General features: G+C 38.8%; 1 protein-coding gene across 4 annotated transcripts in view; it reads left to right on the top strand.

Moving 5' to 3' along the window:
• Window positions 1-17243, top strand: part of PITPNM3 (PITPNM family member 3) — a 53483-nt gene that overhangs the window by 5048 nt on the left and 31192 nt on the right. For 3 of the 4 annotated variants that reach the window (XM_058854201.1, XM_058854204.1, XM_058854203.1), the window contains exons 2-3: window positions 4577-4672; window positions 9930-10037. In XM_058854201.1, the coding sequence (XP_058710184.1) occupies window positions 4577-4672; window positions 9930-10037 (204 nt within the window). The remainder of the gene's footprint in view (window positions 1-4576; window positions 4673-9929; window positions 10038-17243) is intronic. The other variant, XM_058854202.1, reaches the window with a different exon arrangement.

Genomic DNA, 17243 nt, shown 5'->3' with positions numbered 1-17243 from the left:
GATCCAGTTGCAGATTCAATCCCTGTGCCTCGGTGCAAGGTGTTCTTAAAGGATATAATTTCCACAGGAAAATGTTCCATCCTTTTCCCAGAAGATATTCTTGTGCTGTCCACACTTCTTAACTCCAGGTCTATGCCACCTAAGGATCTGGGGCCTGTATGGTGTGCTGTTAACAGCTTTGTGCTGTCAGAATTGATGCCAGTTACTGGAATGGAAATGGAAAGTAGATGCCTTTTTTTTCTCCTAACTTGGTATGCATTTTAAATACCATCCTTGCTTAACAAATAATATTGAAGCAGCATTTTTGGTACTGGTTGCAGAACATGTGCTTACTATTGAGTGATAGTGATGAGCTGCTCTTTCTTAGGATGCTTGGGACTTTTAGGATTGGGTGTGTTTTGGACCCTAGACCTTCCAAATAATACAGGAAAGTGATTAAAGATGGGAATCAACAGCTTTAGCTATCCAGTTTTCAGAGGAAAACCTTTGCTTCTTAAACTGCTTTTCAGAGCCTCTTCAGCCTTATTTCACTTCTTACCTGATTTCCTGTTTCCATTTCCTTAGTCCTGAGAATGTTGACTACAGACCAGTAGGGTCACTTTAATTCCTCTTGTGTTTTTCTCTTTTTTTATTTTTCTCGTTTAAAATCACTCTCATATCACATGGAATGAAGTGTGCTCATGCACTGCTTAATTGTCATATCATTGCCAGTTTGTAAAGAAAGAGACACCTTTGGAAAAATCTGGGTTTATGCCTCCTGAGCAGAGGAAGCTAGAGCTGATTCTTCCTTTATTTATACTTAATTATACTTTTCAACTGCTGTTTCTTATGGAACTATGGTAGAACGAGCCCTGCTGGTGTTTGTGGGTGAAAGTGGAATTGGCATTTTCCATGACTGTTCCACTCCCTAGGTCTATTTGTGGAACATATCAGCAATTGCATCATTTTAGTGGGTTGTTCCTTCCCTGGATGGACAGCATTAGAAACTGCTGATATGTGAGTGGGAACTGTTTCTTCTGCTGTTTGCTGGAATTATGTACAGTCACTAAACACCAGGCATGAAAGTTGCCTCATATCTGAATTAGGATGATGTGTACAGTCTGACTTGCCTTCAACCAAAGTACGGGTGTTGCATAATAGAATATGGAACTATTTCTGTAGCAATTTTTTAGTCAAATAAATTCCTGGCTATTTTTCTGCTTATCACAAGAGGTTGCAGCTGATTGTGATCTATGGCTCTTCCCCTTATGGAAGCTGTTATGCAGGATATAGATTTCAGTTGTGATCCTTACTTATACATAGGGGTATGGAAATCAATGTCAAACATGCACCACAGCACTTGTCAGGTCACCAGGTCACTGATGCAGCAAAGTACCAATGAAATTCCAGGTGTTCTTTATTGAAGAAAAAAATAGAGACTTTTTTTTTTACTGAGGAAAATCCCTGATTGTAATCTTAATTACAATTACTTACAGTTAGTGCTAGCCTAACTAGAGCATTCAGTTTCTGTTCATAGTGCTGCAAGGATCGCTGTGCTCTTGTCTTCTCCATGGCTTTTTCTGTGGCTCTGTGCTCAGGGCAAACCCCTGCCAGCTCTCTCTGGGACAGGTGACTGTCACAGCTTGCAGTTCTGTGCAGAGAGAGCAGGTTAGATAGGAAACTGTACTTGTGCTTCTTCTAGAAGAAAAACACCTGTGCATTTCTATGGGCTCTCCTTCTGCCTCTTGGAGTGCTACACTTACAATCCTACCATCCCTCTGTTGTGCTGCCCCAGCAGCTTATGGGGAACTACTGTACGTGCTTCCAGTTCAACTATTGTGACTCGCAAATTGGTCATGTAGTGTTCATTTCTACATGCTTTCCCTTTGATCAGAAATTGTGATACCGAACAACTGAAATGAAATGCAAGTTGCTACCCTGGGTGCAAAAATTTCTGGCATCTGGCTGCTAAGAGTCTGATCTGATAAAGGGTAGGCTCACTGCCATAGAAACATGAAGTGTCATTACCAAGGAGCTCACTTGTGTTCTGAAGTAGGGCTGGTCTTTTCATTCTCTGAAGCCAAATTATTAAATAAAATGTGCAGCAGTTGACAGTGTAAATCAAATCAGTGAGTCCAGGCAATGCCAGTGTCTAATAAAATCAAGAAATGTTAATAGAGTCCTCTGAAGGTGGCTAATGCTAATCTGCTGGCACAGAAGGAAGCAGACTCAATAGGACCAATGTATTAGGGCAATGCAATGCAATGTGATCTAGCCAGCAAATCAGCCTAGATGTGGAGAGCTGTTGCAGTGAGCTTTACACAGATTTGTGCTGCTGACTGTGGTTATGTTTAAGCTGCTTGTAAATCTAGAAGCATTTCCAGTGCAATATAATAAAACTGATGGTCCCAAGATCTTTACTCATAGCCAGAATTTATGCCTGGCTCTTTGTGACACTTTTCCCTGCCCTCCCTTCACATTCTGCATCAAACTCCAAGGTCCCTGAAACCGTGAGCTTTTTTTGTGGCGTCAGTACTTTTACTGTTTTTCAGCCAGGCTCGTGGCAGCTCTTTCCCAGGGAATTGCTGTTTGCTTTGGAGTACCTTTGAAGTTTTAAAAATTTTTTAATTTTGTAGCTTCCTGCCTCCTTTTGTTCTTCTTCTCTCTCTCCGTCCCTCACTCCCTTCCTCCCTCCGTCCAACCCTCCGTACATCATTGGGTTTTTTTGTGGTGCCTCCCACCTTGTGCTTTTGAAATAATGGAATGCCTGCTCTTCCAAGCATTGGACCAATGAAGACTTTTTTTCATTTGAAGTTCAGAATAGTGTTCTTTCTACCACTGTTTTGATGCCTGTAGTGATGCATTTTAGGATAGATATGTATCTGAATAGTGGGGCTCCAGTAGCTGCCATATCTCACTGGACACATTCCCAATAGATGCTGTACTCTTGTAATGAATGCTGACTCCTTAATAACCATTTAAAAAAGGCATATTAAAATGCTATTAATTGACTGTTATTTTTACTTACTTCTTAAAACCTAATTTATTTAACCCTATTAAAATGCTATTAATTGACTAGTATTTTTACTCACATCTTGGCCAGCTAAAATTTGCTTCTTCTTACCACCCTTCACTTATATTTCTGATTAATTCAGCTTATAGGTGTGATAGTAAAAGATTTTAAAATCATAGAAAATTCAGGGAGTTAGAAACAAGGTTAGGCTTGGCAAGCCCTAGGAAAAGTGTTAAAGGTAGGCCCTGGGAAATGTTAGGCCTTGTGCTTGCTAAGATCATGTGAAAATGCACCTGTGTAGTCAGTATATGATAAATGATATAATTGTTAGATGTGATTAGATATAATTGTTGTTTAAAGAATCATGAGAAACTATGTTAGGAGTTTGAGGGGGATCATGAGAAATCCATGCTTGGATGGAATCAATGTATACAATAGAAGAATGTAAGTTTAATAATTAATATGTAAGTTATATAGCGATAGAATATAAAAACATGTTCAGCTCAAAACCAAATCAGGTCAGATTTGGGTATGTGTACCCCTGACACCCAGAGCTCTTTAATAAAGCACCTTCATATAATCGTTCCGTGATTATGTGTTCCTGAACACTAACAGGTGGAGTAAATGGAGAACAAAAGGCTGCGACCTAGTGGCATGTTTGCAGAAGGATGCATCTTCTGTTTGAGTGCTCTTTTACTACTCAGAGAAGAATGCTTTTGTGGCCAGGAGCTCAGGATATTAGAATCAGGTCTGGTGTCATCATTTGTGGAAATGAATAAAACAAAGGACACTATTCTGGTGGGTAATGAGTGTCCTTTCTACAATAGTGTTATTATATAATAGGGTATGGTTCTCCACTGATTGTGGGGAGACTTTGTTGTTAATATAGGGAATATATTTCACTACTTCTTTCTAGTGTTGGGTTGCTTAGATGTAAGGAAAATCCAGGTATTTAGACAAGTCTGGTTTACTAACTACAAATTAGTTTGAGTATGACAATCCATTAGGACCATTTAAGCTGTCATGACTGTATCTGTTACTGTACCTATTCTAATGTGGTTTTGCCTTCCTGTCTTCAAATGACAAGCTTCAAATGAAAGCCCCAGGCTCCAGCACAGCAAATCTCTCTGGAGAAACCAGTTCAGTGAGTGAGAATTGAGTAGCTTGTCTGCAAATCTGTGAGCCAAATAAGATAGCACTTATTTTAGAAGTTAAATTGAATTTAAGTGGGAGCTACTGTCCTGAGGAAATGCTGCTTTGTTTTTAGAAACAATGTGCAATTTGAGTGTTGGAGTGGAGCAGCCAGATGTGTTCAATAGGAAAGAATTTATCTTTTAAGGTCACTTATTAGCTGAATGCAGGCTTATCTTTAACACAAATTTGTTTTAATCACTTTAGTTAAGTGGAAGTATTTTTTCCCATCCTGAGAGCTCTGGTTGGCTGACAGTTGAGATTAAAGTGTGCATGATGACCATCCTCCTGATGCACCTACACAAACTGTTCATTAATGTGTTGGGTCGGTGTCTTTCCTGGAGCAGAGGCAAACATTCCCTTGTGTTAATGTGAGTCTCCTTGTATTTCCAGCTGGCCCATGCCGATTTGGTGGTGCTCAGCGGCACGTGCAGAGTGTTCTCAGAGACTCTGTAGAGAGTTCTGATGATGAATTCTTTGATGCACGAGGTGAGTACACACTTTTGTCCTCCCCTCCCCGTTTTTTCCCCCCAGTTTTACAACAGGTAACTAAGCTCCTTCATGGGTGAACTGACAACATTGTCTTCATCAGACAAAACCTCCATCAATTCTTCTGTCCAGGATTTGTGAATGGACCTAAATTTACGGGAGTTTGGTGAGGTGCTGGGGTGGATGAGTGAGCTGCCCTGAACTGTCTGGCATCAGAAGCAGCAAGACACCACCACTGCTGACCTCAAGGGGTCTGACCCAGCTCCTTTCCAGCTCAGACGGTGTATGAGGTTACAATGGCTCTTGCTCACAGTTCCTTATGAAGGCCATGAGTGTCCATGATGGCCAACTTCTAAGACTAATGTCTTAGGTTTTCCACTCTATCAAAACTCAAACTGGAGGGACTGGGACCTCTGCTTGTTCAAGGAGCAGTATTTGAATGCTTGTGGATTTCATCTCAGGATATTCTGACTTGGAAGGGACCCACAAGGAGCACTGAGTCCAGCTCCTAAGTGAATAGCTCATATAGGGATCAAACCTGTGACTATGGCACTGTGCTCTAACTAGCTGAGATAACTGCAGCACTCCCTACGTCTTCTGTGAGGCCTTGAATCTTGACATGCTTGGTAACATGCCAAGTTTTGTTCTGAAGTGGGAGAAGAATCTGTAGGTTGTGTGCATACACCATCTCCCACTTCCAGTGCGAGACTGTGGCTCTGGTTTTGGTTCTGTTTGCAGGAACCAAAACTTATGCTTTTCTGACACATTTCACGTGCTTTTTCTGAAAGAGCTTCCCTTAAATACTTAAGTTTTAATGTCAGAAGTAGTCTATGTAGTCTGAAATTCTTGTAATGACAGTTTCTATCATTTTTATAATGGTTACTTGAAATAAAAAGTCACTGCTACATAAAGATAATGAACAACATCTGTTACTGAGTTGCTAATCCCCTAATAACAGACTTTTAGTGCCAGATAATAATACGTGATAAATTGCTTCTGTGGATAAAAATTAAATGTGCATGGGAGACATCTAAGCATGAAGAGGATGAAAGATGGTGATCTCTTTCCACTGGGTATTCAGTGAGAATAGGATACCCAAATTATTTAAGCTGCATTTAAATCTTAAGCTTTAGTGAGTGGAAGAGTTGGAAACAAAAAAGAAATATACCCTATGCTGATTTTCCTCCACACTGCCTTTGTGCTTTACAGTGTTCTGTTGTGTGCTTAAAATAGCTGTATTGATGGTATCAGCAATGTTTCCAAATTCTGTGTGAAGCTGCAGTTGTAACTTTGAGCACCAAATCATACTTCAAAATTTTTCTCCAAAAAAGAGCTTAAACGATAATGTTTCATACGTTCTAGATGGCATAGTTTTCTGTGATGTGACTAGATTCTGTCTTTGGAAGTATGATCACTTACTGTGCTTGATGGAATATTCTTTTGAATCATCAAGATCTGTTGTTCAGTAATGCTTTGAAGGTCAGTTTGATGCTTGCATTTTTGGAGTTGGTGAGGCATGCATTGTACACTGAGAACAAGAAAAGCACTTGGAATTTGCTGGACATAGCTCATATTGAGTTGACACAAGTATTTCCTAGTTTAGATTACTTGATAGTTTGCTTTCAAAAATGCTCTTCAAATCAAGTTTTGTTTAGTTAGATTTTCATTTTTTCTTATCCTGTCGCTGGTCTCCACAGAGATGTCAGCACCTCCCCCTCCATAGGACACCTTGAGGAAGTTACAGGGCTGCAATGAGATCACCCCTCAGTCTTCGCTTTCCAAACTGAACAAACTATGGGACCTCAGTCATTCCTCATAAATCTTGGTCTTGAGGCCTTTCAGCATCTTGGTTGTCCTCCTCTGGATGCTCTCTAATAGCTTAATATCTTTCTTTATTATGGCACCCAAAACTAGACACAGGACTTGATGTGAGGCTAAGCCAGAGCAGAGCAGGACAGTCACCTTCCTTCAGCTGGCTAGGGTGCCGTGCCTGATGCACCCCAGGACGCTGTTGGCCCTTTTGGTTGCCAGGATGCACATTGACTCCAATTCACCATCAACCTAAACCATCAGGTCTCTTTCCCCAGGGCTTCTCTTCAGCCCCTTCTCCCACAGTTTGTAGGTCTAACCAACATTACCCCATCCTGGGTGCAGAATCCAGCACTCACGCATGTTAAATTTTGTATGGCTGGTGATTGCCCGGCTCTGTGGTCCATTTAGATCTCTCTGCAAGGCATCACTACCCTTGAGGCAGTCCATTGGTCCTCCTAATTTAGTATCATCTCTGCTTTCTCCCAAACAGCCTTTGAGAAATAAGTGTTTAAATGTTCACACAGAAGAAAAAATACTAGCAAAAGAGGCAGAAAGCATTTCTACAATCAGAAGCTCTCTTGGTGATAAGGGAGCTTATGTCTTTGGTAGAGGAAAACATATGTGTGGGCTGAAGTAATTGGCATTATCAGTAGATTAAACTTAGCACCAAAAATACGAGGAATTTGTTTGTGCTGTAGTGAGGGAAACCTGTCTAGGACAGAGACACTGGCTTTCACCTCCTAAAGATGAGGTAACTTGATACCCTTTTTCTGTCTCCAGCGTAATATTTTCTGCAGTGTTTCTTACCTGTATTTCTCACCCATTCTCTTTTTCTTATTCAGAGTGCATCATGAATATTTGATATTCTTGCAACTGCACAGTGCAGCTGGACTTGAGTACTATGGGGTTTCTTCATGGGAGAATCTGGAAGCTATCCCACATCTACCCATGTGTAATTTGTATTACATAGACAGGCTGAAGTAGGAAACAGTGGGCACAGCAGTCAGCACCATTAATACATAACATTAGTGAGCTGCTTTTGTGTTCTGAAAAGCAGCTGGGGTGAAATCTCAGTTTCACAAACAAAGAAGTTTCTGGCTGGCAGCCTTGTAAACAGAGAATCAAGCACCTGTGTTTGAGATGAAGCAGATGTACATGTTTTGACTGTTGATTCATCTGTCATGGCTAACTACTTAATTTAGTGAAATCCATAGGAAAGAAAGATGTAATATTTTACTGTTTTATATTGCCTGGTTTTCCTTTGTTTCTTGCTTTCCATATGACATGCCATAAGTTAGACAGGAATTTTACAGTGTCAACATATAAAATTATATTTGATGCAGGAAACTACCTTATAATTTAACTGCAACATACCTCTGAACACAGAAGATGAAAATTACAGCTGAATACATCATCACAAAATTGTCAGAATATGAAATTCCATGGTTGACTAACATTTTTTCTCAGATTTGAAAAACATCTCAGAGAAGCCTGCACATTCCAATTTGGCCATTTTACCAGACTTCCACAGCAGTTATAACCATTTCCCCACACGCCTGCCCCAAAGCCTTTAAGCTGAAAAAAAATCTTCCATACGACAGCCCTGGAGGCACATTTCCCTCATTTGTTATCAGTTCTTTTCACTGGTCTTTGTGGCTGCTGCACACACCTGCCAGTGTTCAGGGCCATCAGCTGTGCTGCTGCTGCTTGGTCTTCCAATGCAAACACTGGACTTCACTCAAGAAGAACAAAGAAGGAAAACAAAATCTGCAGTAGAGAGCCATTCTTTCCCATTTTTATCTGTGGATAAAATGTTACACCTGTCAGCCAGCCACTCACCACTACTAGGCCTTAAGGAGGTCTTGAGGGCTGTGTTTGTTTGACACTGCTACTAATTTGAAGACTTTTCCATCAGTATTTGTGCAGTTGCATTGAGGGGCTGGTGTGAGCTTCAGGGGGGCAAGAAACTTCTAGTTACTTCAGAAAGTTGGCAGGAGGAACAGCAGTAAGGACTAAGCACAAAACATCACTGAAAATACTCATCATACTCAGATGGATTTTAAAACCACTTGTTAAGGGGGAGAGGGAAGAGACCAAAACCACTATGGCTCCTTCCCTTCCTCCTTATAGAACTTCAAATAAATCAGCATCTGAGAGAAAGTGACAAAAACCTGAACAAAATGCTGTGCTAAGTGGTTGATTCTCTCTGCCTCAGGGAGCAGCTGAGATTGCATCAGATCTCAGGGGGCTTTGCTTGATCCAGCTTCTCTGATAAATCTGATAAATCTGATAAATTACCTTTATCAATGTTTGTTTGTAAAAGGTATGACTTTGGAAGAGATAAGATATGGTGGTGACTGTGAAATGATTTATACAGTCCTTTATACATATCCATCTTTCTTCTTCTCCAGTACCAAGATCTCTAAATGAGAGAGGTACGTATGAAAGAGCATAAATTTTAAAATAATTTAGAGGCCTACTGCAAGGTAGGTATTTGAAAATTATTATTTTAGCCAGAAATGTCCTGGCTAAATTATTCTGTGTTTACTCTCAGAACCATTCTCTCTATGAAAGGCAGTAAGAAAGGACATAATTTTGCCCATTCTCTGAATCTGTCTTAACAAGTAAATAATTGTTATTACTTATTTTACTTACCTTCTTCCTATGTGCTCGCCCTAGGTACTAAGACCATTGAGTTGTATCCAGCCAGGCTGAAGTGCTTTGAGTAAATTTATTCAGAAAGGATTAATGCACCCTTCTTGCCAAATAGCTGTGAAATTGAAGGAAAATATTTTCCTACAGCTTCTAGGCCTGTTTGGTTTTGGGTTTGTTATTCACAAGAGAGTTAATATCTATCTACAGGTTGTGTTTTGTCCTTTCAGTTTTTCCTACCCCATTTCTGGATGGGATCTCAATAAAAGATGGTTCTCAGTGCTGTAGGCTTGGTTACTTTCCATTATGTCTCTGTGTCCCTACATGAAAATGTAAAGCTTTATATAGCACAGGTGGCCTTGATAAAAGGGTTATCAAGGACTTCTTGAAAAGTCTTGAACTGGTCTGTGTCTATGCTTCCCTCTGCTTTTTAAATGTTCTTCAAATAAAAAAAAAAATTATAGAAAAAACCCCAAAACCAACCAACCAACCACTCTAACACTCAAAGTGATTATTATAAACTTTTTTTTCATGGTGGCTGCTGAAGAGAGAAAAGATTCAGATAGTCCTCTCTTTTCCGTATTTTTCCTGCACGCAATCCATAAAGCATATAGGATCCATGTGAAGCATATGAGTAGGCAGGAAGCTTTCCTGGACAGTCCTGCATAATCTGTTATCTGTTCCCATTGGAGGCTCTAATGAGTGTTTATTTCTCTCTTGATTACTAGTTCTCACCCTGTCTTTTTTCTCTTGTTTGTCACAGCAATTTATTCTATTCTTCTTCCTCTTACAGAAGAGATGGTGGAAGGAAAAAATGCTATTCTTATAGGCATGAGCCAATGGAACTCAAATGACCTTGTTGAGCAGATAGAAACAATTGGGAAGCTTGAAGAAAATCAAGGTAATGCTTAGCCTGTATGACATAATTCCTAAGAGTTAACAAGAACATCTGACTAGTGAAGCAATTACTTTTTAGATACTATGTAAATACTCTACAGGAGTAATGTAATTTTACAGCATCCCATAGTTTAAAGATTTACATAGATATGTAAGTAGCATTTTATTGCTGAGAAATGAAATGCAGTGATCTCTTTCAGAGAAAAATTTGGCAGACCAGGTAATACAAATTTACTGGCTTCAGTGGGGGAAGTCAGTGTTGGACTCAGCTGAACAACTATGAAATAGAATACAAGACTAAAGCTTATATTTTCTTGTATTCAACATGTGAGAGACTTCTTGTCATCACCAGGTTATTTTGCTCCTTAAAGGCAATGAATCCTTATGTTCAATTTCTGTGAGGACACATACTTTCAGGTGTATTTGGGGCCATTTTTATGTAAATATATATATAACTATGCACCACTGAAAGGAGTGGGAAGTGGGCACTGATCCACCAGTAAGAATTTGGGACTTAGGATAAAGGCCTAAGCAGTGTTATTGTTGCTTTGGCTCCTAAATTGCCTAGTTGTTTGAAAATTAAATTACCTTGTTGACTTCAGGGAGAGAGAAAGACCTAACTTGCTCCTCCATCCATGATATGGGGCTCAGGCATAATGAGCTTGTTAATTATTCTAGTTTTAAAAATAAATTAATATACTTGTCCATTTTACGAATTTTCTTTATGGATTTTCTACATGTAGTGGATCCTGAAATTTTGTTGACGAGTTTATTTAAGTTAAAAGATATATATAAAAGTAATATTTATCTGAGTGTGCCAAACCATCATATTCACAAACCTCTTGATTACGTACCATGAGAATTTTTTTATTTTTATAGTACTTAACTGACAGGTAGACACAGTACGCACAGTGTATTTACAGTCCTTAAATAGGTAAATAGAGAAAAAAAAGTCAGTTTTGCATTTGCTTTTAAAATGATGTCAAGGCCTCGTTTACATTGTTTACTAACTTATTCAGATATTCAGTGGCAATTTTTAAGATAAACTATAGATGTTATACCCGTTGTAAATATGGTATTTTCTATGCTACAAAGTACCAAGAAAGAGGAATACATTATTATATCAATTATGAGTTAGTCTTTTAAATAACTAGCCAAGAACCATTTATCCTTGAATTCTTGCAGAAATTTCTCTACTTCTCCCACTTCTAGCAAAGATTTAGAGCGGGACTTTTTTTCATTGTAGCACCTTTGTATGAGTATGGGTTTGTTTAGCTTTTTTCTTCCGCAGTGCCCTTTGTATTGGACACTAAGGAAAGAGTGGTAAGAGACTGTTTTTAAGGGTTTCTGCTGTTCAGAACCAAGGCTGATAACGGGATGGAGTTTTTTGCGTTATGCAGTTGAATAACTTCCACAGAGAATGTAACCTATGGTTACATGGAACATATGTGCAGAAACAAAGGAAGCAGTCCTCTGAGTTGTACTCCATCCTTCTTCATACAAAGGGTTTCTATTTTCATTTAAGCTAGTTCTCTGTGATGTTTTGCAAAAGAATTTCTATTTGTTCTTTTCCTTTCTTCATTTCTGTTCACACACACCTATTAGAAACCTTAGAAGCAGCATACCTGACTCAAAACAGCCAATGAATTGATCTATGATAAGATGTATCTGCATTCTGATACTGTGTCACTTGTGCTGACAATATACTGTTGAATCACAGTTCATTGTGTTGAGCTTGACTGTTCTTAATAGAGATGTCAAGCAAGGACTGAAGTTGTTGAGAACTGGGCTAGCACAAGTCTGAGCCAATATTGCATGTACTCTATCTCATTAAGCAGGAATGTGATTTCACTGTTTCAGCAGTGCAAAAGAAAGCGGAGTTCTGTCTGTAAAGCACACTGATAGAAATCTTTGAGGCACCCATGCTAAATACAGAAAATAACACAAACAGCAATCAAGCAGATATAAAAATTCATACAACTGCATAAATTATGTTGATGCAGATGCCTTTCTTGTAGAACAAAGGCATTTTCAAACATCATAGTTAGGCATTTGAATTCACTCCTGGTGCAAAGTATTCTATCCATTACATTGAGGGAAACTGCATGTACTCACCACTAGGAACAAATTCAGCCTAGTGGTTTTCAGTCCTCCAGCTGTCTTGAGATCATATCCTTACTTAAAATATATATTGTTAGTGTTTCTAAGTTTGAAGTTTTTGTTGGTTTGGTTTTTTTTTTCTTTTGTATCGTGCAGTGAAGGTAAGTTGAGGTAAGGTGAAGAAGATTTTTCATATACTTTGAATATATGCTTTACGTTGCATTACTTGAGGGTTTTTTTTTTTATGGTGGGAAATGAGGTTTCTGTACATGTTAACTTGCAAACCAGTCAAATACTTGTTACAGGAAAAAATGTCATTCAATTCAAGCTAGTAATTGACATGTAAGCTTAAACCTATGTCAGCATTTCAAAGGATGAAATCCTGAGGAAAAAATGCTGGAGTATGCATTATCCATGAAGTCAAGACATGTTTGTTTGAGACCAAACCTGCATAAGACTTCAAATAAGGTCACGTGAATACTAGGGGTGTCCTCTCTCCCTCAATTTCTATCTCTTGTTATATTGACCTTTCGTAAATGTGGGCTTGAGAGCTGGAAAATACTATAAGAGCTTAACATACCATTTCTTTTTTCTTTTCTCTCACACATACAAATTAAAATATAAGAGAATCCAGAAACATCTCAAATGAATGAAGAACCGCAAAGCTCCACAGGGAGATGATAAATGCTTGCCAGTGCAGTTGGAGTTTATCTGTATTGTTATGATTCAATCTCCATATACAGCCAGCAGACTCTTCAGCTCTTCAGCCTTCATTTTGTCACCTCTTTCTCCCACCTTGCCTCAGTTAATTTTATTTTTCTAAAGAGTAAAAGAAACATGAAGCTGCCAAGGAATGGGCAGTGCAGCTCAATGCCAGGCTACCTGGGCTTTGCCAGCTGACCATGGACATGAACCAGCTTTAATTACACTGAACAGCAGTGAGAAAAAGGTTGAGTTGTTCTGCAGCTTTAGTAGATCACACTGCCTTTCCTGAGCTGGTAACTTTCATGCTAGGGAATTTTAATTACTTCTGCCTTCTTAACTGGTGAGCAGAAACAGTTGGCATTCTCTGGGTCATTAACACAGACAAAACTACTGTATAACTTTGTGCAAGCTACATTGCAACATCAGACATATTTTTTCATCAGATCTAATAAAATGTACAAGCTTGGAAGTTTTTCTTGTATTGAGCTTCTGGTTTTTTATGTGACTGCTTGGTTTTCTGGCTGTCCTCAGTGAATAAACAACTTTGCTGGACAGCTCTAATTCTTGGCCATTTTACCAGAAAGTGATAGGACAGGTTATATTTAATTACAGTTGCTGAATATCCCAGAACAAAGTTTACAAAGCCAAGATCTCAGAATTTAGCAAATGCCAAGCTTGAGATCTTAATGTGATCTTCATCAATTTCCTTTGTCTATTTTCCCTGACACACTGGTTTTAATTACTTAGTAGTGTGATAGGAACAGATTGTATGTGTCAGGTTTGTCTACTGTCGTTGACACGGGTAGAAAGAGAGCTTTTGTCTTTAGCAATAGTGGAAGACATCTTGGAGGAAAGTTTGTCTAGCAGTGAAGAGAAAGTGCTTGAACATCTTTCTTGTCCCTGGATAGCTTTTTCCTACAAAAGCTTTCCTTAGAAATTTAGAGAGATGTGAAGATGATCTTTGGGAACAAAGATGGGTGTATGGTTGTAGGAGGGTTGAAATGGTTGGTTTAGATTATGTATTAAAATCACAGTAGCAAGATATTTGCAGTAATGTGAGTTTGTGGTGTCATTGTGGCAAAATAGGTAATTGGCATGTTTTTGTTTGGTTATTTCTTTTAAGGAAAAGAAATATGCATTTTTGTAATATGTGACAGAATTAGATAACATCTGAAACTTGATGTGTACAGTCTCTGATTTTTTTTGACTGTGCTTTCTTGCACAACTCGTGGTTCTCAGGAGCACATAATTTCTGCCTTTCACCAGAAAGTGTAATTAAGCATAGAGTGATTTGGGTTGGAAGGGATCTTAAAGCCCATCTCATTCCAAGTTCCTCCCATGGGCAGGGACACTTTCCACTATGCCAGGCTGCTCCAAGCCCCATCCAGCCTTGGACACTTCCAGGGGTCCAGGGGCAGCCCAGCTTCTTTGGGCACCCTGTGCCAGTGCCTCAGCACCATCAGAGGCAATAATTTCTTCCTAATATCCAAACTAAACCTACTCTCAGTTTAAAGCTGTTCTTTCTTGTCCTACCATTGAATGCCTACTGGCCTGCTATAAAGAAAAGTCAACCAGGCTATTATCTAAGGTCACAAGTCCTGCCAGAAGTGGGCTTCTTTCCCTAGGCCACAATATTTGCCACAGGGTTTCCTCCAGCTTCCAATAAAGGATGGAGATTCTCCTTGACCCTCTTTTTATGGCTAACATATTTGTAAAAAGCGTTTTATGTTGTCTTTAGTAGTTTGCAGTAGTTTTAAGATTAAGTTTTAGTTGGGCTTTAGCCCTTCCAGTTTTCTCCCTCTGTAATCTCACAACAACCATGTAGTCCTCCCCAGTTGCTTGCCCCTTCTTTCAAAGGTGATACGCTCTTTTCTTCCCGAGTTCAAGCCAAAGCTCTCTGATCAATCAGGTATCTTTCTTGCCAGCTCAGCCTGCATTTTCCAAAATGTAAATGTTACAGATGCTCATGCATGCACACACAAAAAAAGTGAAACAGGCAAAGCCCCAATGAATCTTGACTGTTTCTTTGTTTTAAAACTTAATTTGTTTAAAAAAAAAAAAAAGAGGCCATATTTGGTACTTTTGTAGAAAATAAACAAGCAAGCGAACAAATGACGATGTAATTTCTGTAATAAAGCTTGCCAGAGATGATGACTATTTATTTAATACACCCTAATTAATTTTAAGAGCCATTAGTCAATTTTTTCAGCAACATGCTACTATTTTACTCTGCAAGTCCAGTTAATTGAATTAAAATGCTTCAAATTAGGATGAATTCTCAGGTATATTGACAAAATGCGATTTAATTTTTAGTTGTTTAAAACATAAGTGACTGTAAAATGCCTGTGAAATTCACTTTTCCTGTGCTTCATATGCCACACATACAGACTGATGGATTGCTTTACTGATTACCAGCAAAATATTTGGACATGATCAGCTTTCACAACTGGAAATTTTCATATCAGGTGAGTGAAAGGCCTTTCTTGGTCCCATTGCACAAGACCAGGTTACACGGATATTTTCATCTTTTAACAAATTGATTGTCTTTCTGGAAAATAGTGCTGACAGAGACATTGCTTTCTTTCTGGGAGTAATTTGAATTGCTGATTTAGATCAAACTTACTCTTCAGATCCACCCCATTACAAGACAGTGGTTTGGAGCTGGGAGATGCTACTGTCATTCATCATTCTTCAGGTTGATGTTTTTGCAGAAGGAGAAAGAACCTTGTAGTCTTTCTTCTTCTGAAATAACATTAATCCCAGTTTAAGTCAATAATAAAGACTGTACAGTGTTTAAACATGTATATATGGTGCTTGGTGAGGAGCAAAGCAGAGCCTGCAGCTCCCTGTGCAATGGTTAAATGCAGTTTTGGCAAGGAGTGATGCTAAGGTGCTAACAGTCAGCCCTGAGTTCACTGCAAAGTATGACAGAAATGCAGCTGTAAGTTTGATCTTTAAGGTCAATTTTTTCAGGCAAGACTGGATTTTTTCTCTTGTTCTTCTTCCTTTTATAATTTGTATATTTTTATAATTTCTTTGTATAATAATTGGAAAATTATATATTTAATTTAATATATATTTAATTTAATATTTAACTTGATTCTTTGCTGTGTATGAATTCAGCATAATTCTATGTTGGTCTTGTTTTGTTGAATTTTGCAATTCTAATGTTTAGAAAAAGTGAATTAGTAGGTCAAGGCTGTTAAAAGAAGATATTTCAGATATACTAAATTTGGGGTGAATTAGCATTCCCCATTTTAATGGGAATGATTAATTTTTTGCATTGCACAGTTTAGACATTTTGTTAAGTGACTTGTCAGCTGAGATGTGGATAGTAACCCATAGTGTCTACAATTATGAGTTATGTTGAGCTTGATCCATTAAACTTCCACAGGAAACCAGTATTTCTGTACAAGACTGGTGCAGACTGTGGTGTCTTTAGTGGGTTCATCTGGTCTCATATTTCATTGGCTCACTCACTCAGTCCCCTTTGTTACACCTGCCATGCATCTCAGAAGTTCTTCAGCATTTATACAATAGTCAAAACACTCAAAATAACACAAAAATCTTTACACATGAGAACCACTCATGACTGCTATAGTGAGTTTTACCTTGTACTAGTGTTTCTCCCTCTGTCTCTCCTCTGAGGGCTGCCTTGCCTAATTTTGTCCACAGTGAATGTTCTGTGTAAACAAACTGCTCTCTTCCTTCCCTCCAGCAGCATGTGATCTAACCCCCCTCGTCATGCCCTCCTGGAGTCACATAATTAATTAAGCAGTGTTTTTACATAGCTGACTGTAATGTTTATGCTGCTATTAAATTTATTGCGATAGCATCTGCTGCTGACTATTAATATGAAGAGTGGTAAACATAAAATTTGGCTTAGTTGAACAGTAGAAGGGAAGGATGGAAACTACAATAGTCATCAGCATTCCAAAACACATCAGATTGCTCATATAAAGAACAGATTTTACTTCTAGCTGCAGATTTTAGAGAGAAGCAGGGGGTTGGATTTCTGCAAATCACCACTGTTGGCAGTTTATAGTAGGGCAGGTTACAAGCATTGTGCAACAGGAGTCATTTAATTTTGTGATGCTTTATGTTCTATAATACACCTCAGAAAATGGATGCAAAATGGAGGAAGCCTAATCTACCAGCTAAGATATTTTTTAGCTGGGAGCTGAGTCTTGCTGCACAGAGCATTGCTTTCCTTGAAGTCTCTCCCTTTTCATTTTTTAATCTGTATTGAGATCTGGTCCACATGCTGAGATCAGCATGTGTTCTTGCATCATTTTCATGGGCCTGGAGTGTCCCTGGCTGCCATTCCTATGGAGAGGATCATACCATCTGTAGGTATATTGCCTCCTTTCCTTTCCCTCTGTTTTCCCAAGTTTGACATATCTAT

Source organism: Poecile atricapillus, chromosome 21, assembly GCF_030490865.1.
Source record: "Poecile atricapillus isolate bPoeAtr1 chromosome 21, bPoeAtr1.hap1, whole genome shotgun sequence".
Classification (NCBI taxonomy): domain Eukaryota; kingdom Metazoa; phylum Chordata; class Aves; order Passeriformes; family Paridae; genus Poecile; species Poecile atricapillus.
This window is presented reverse-complemented; position numbering and strand designations above follow the sequence as displayed.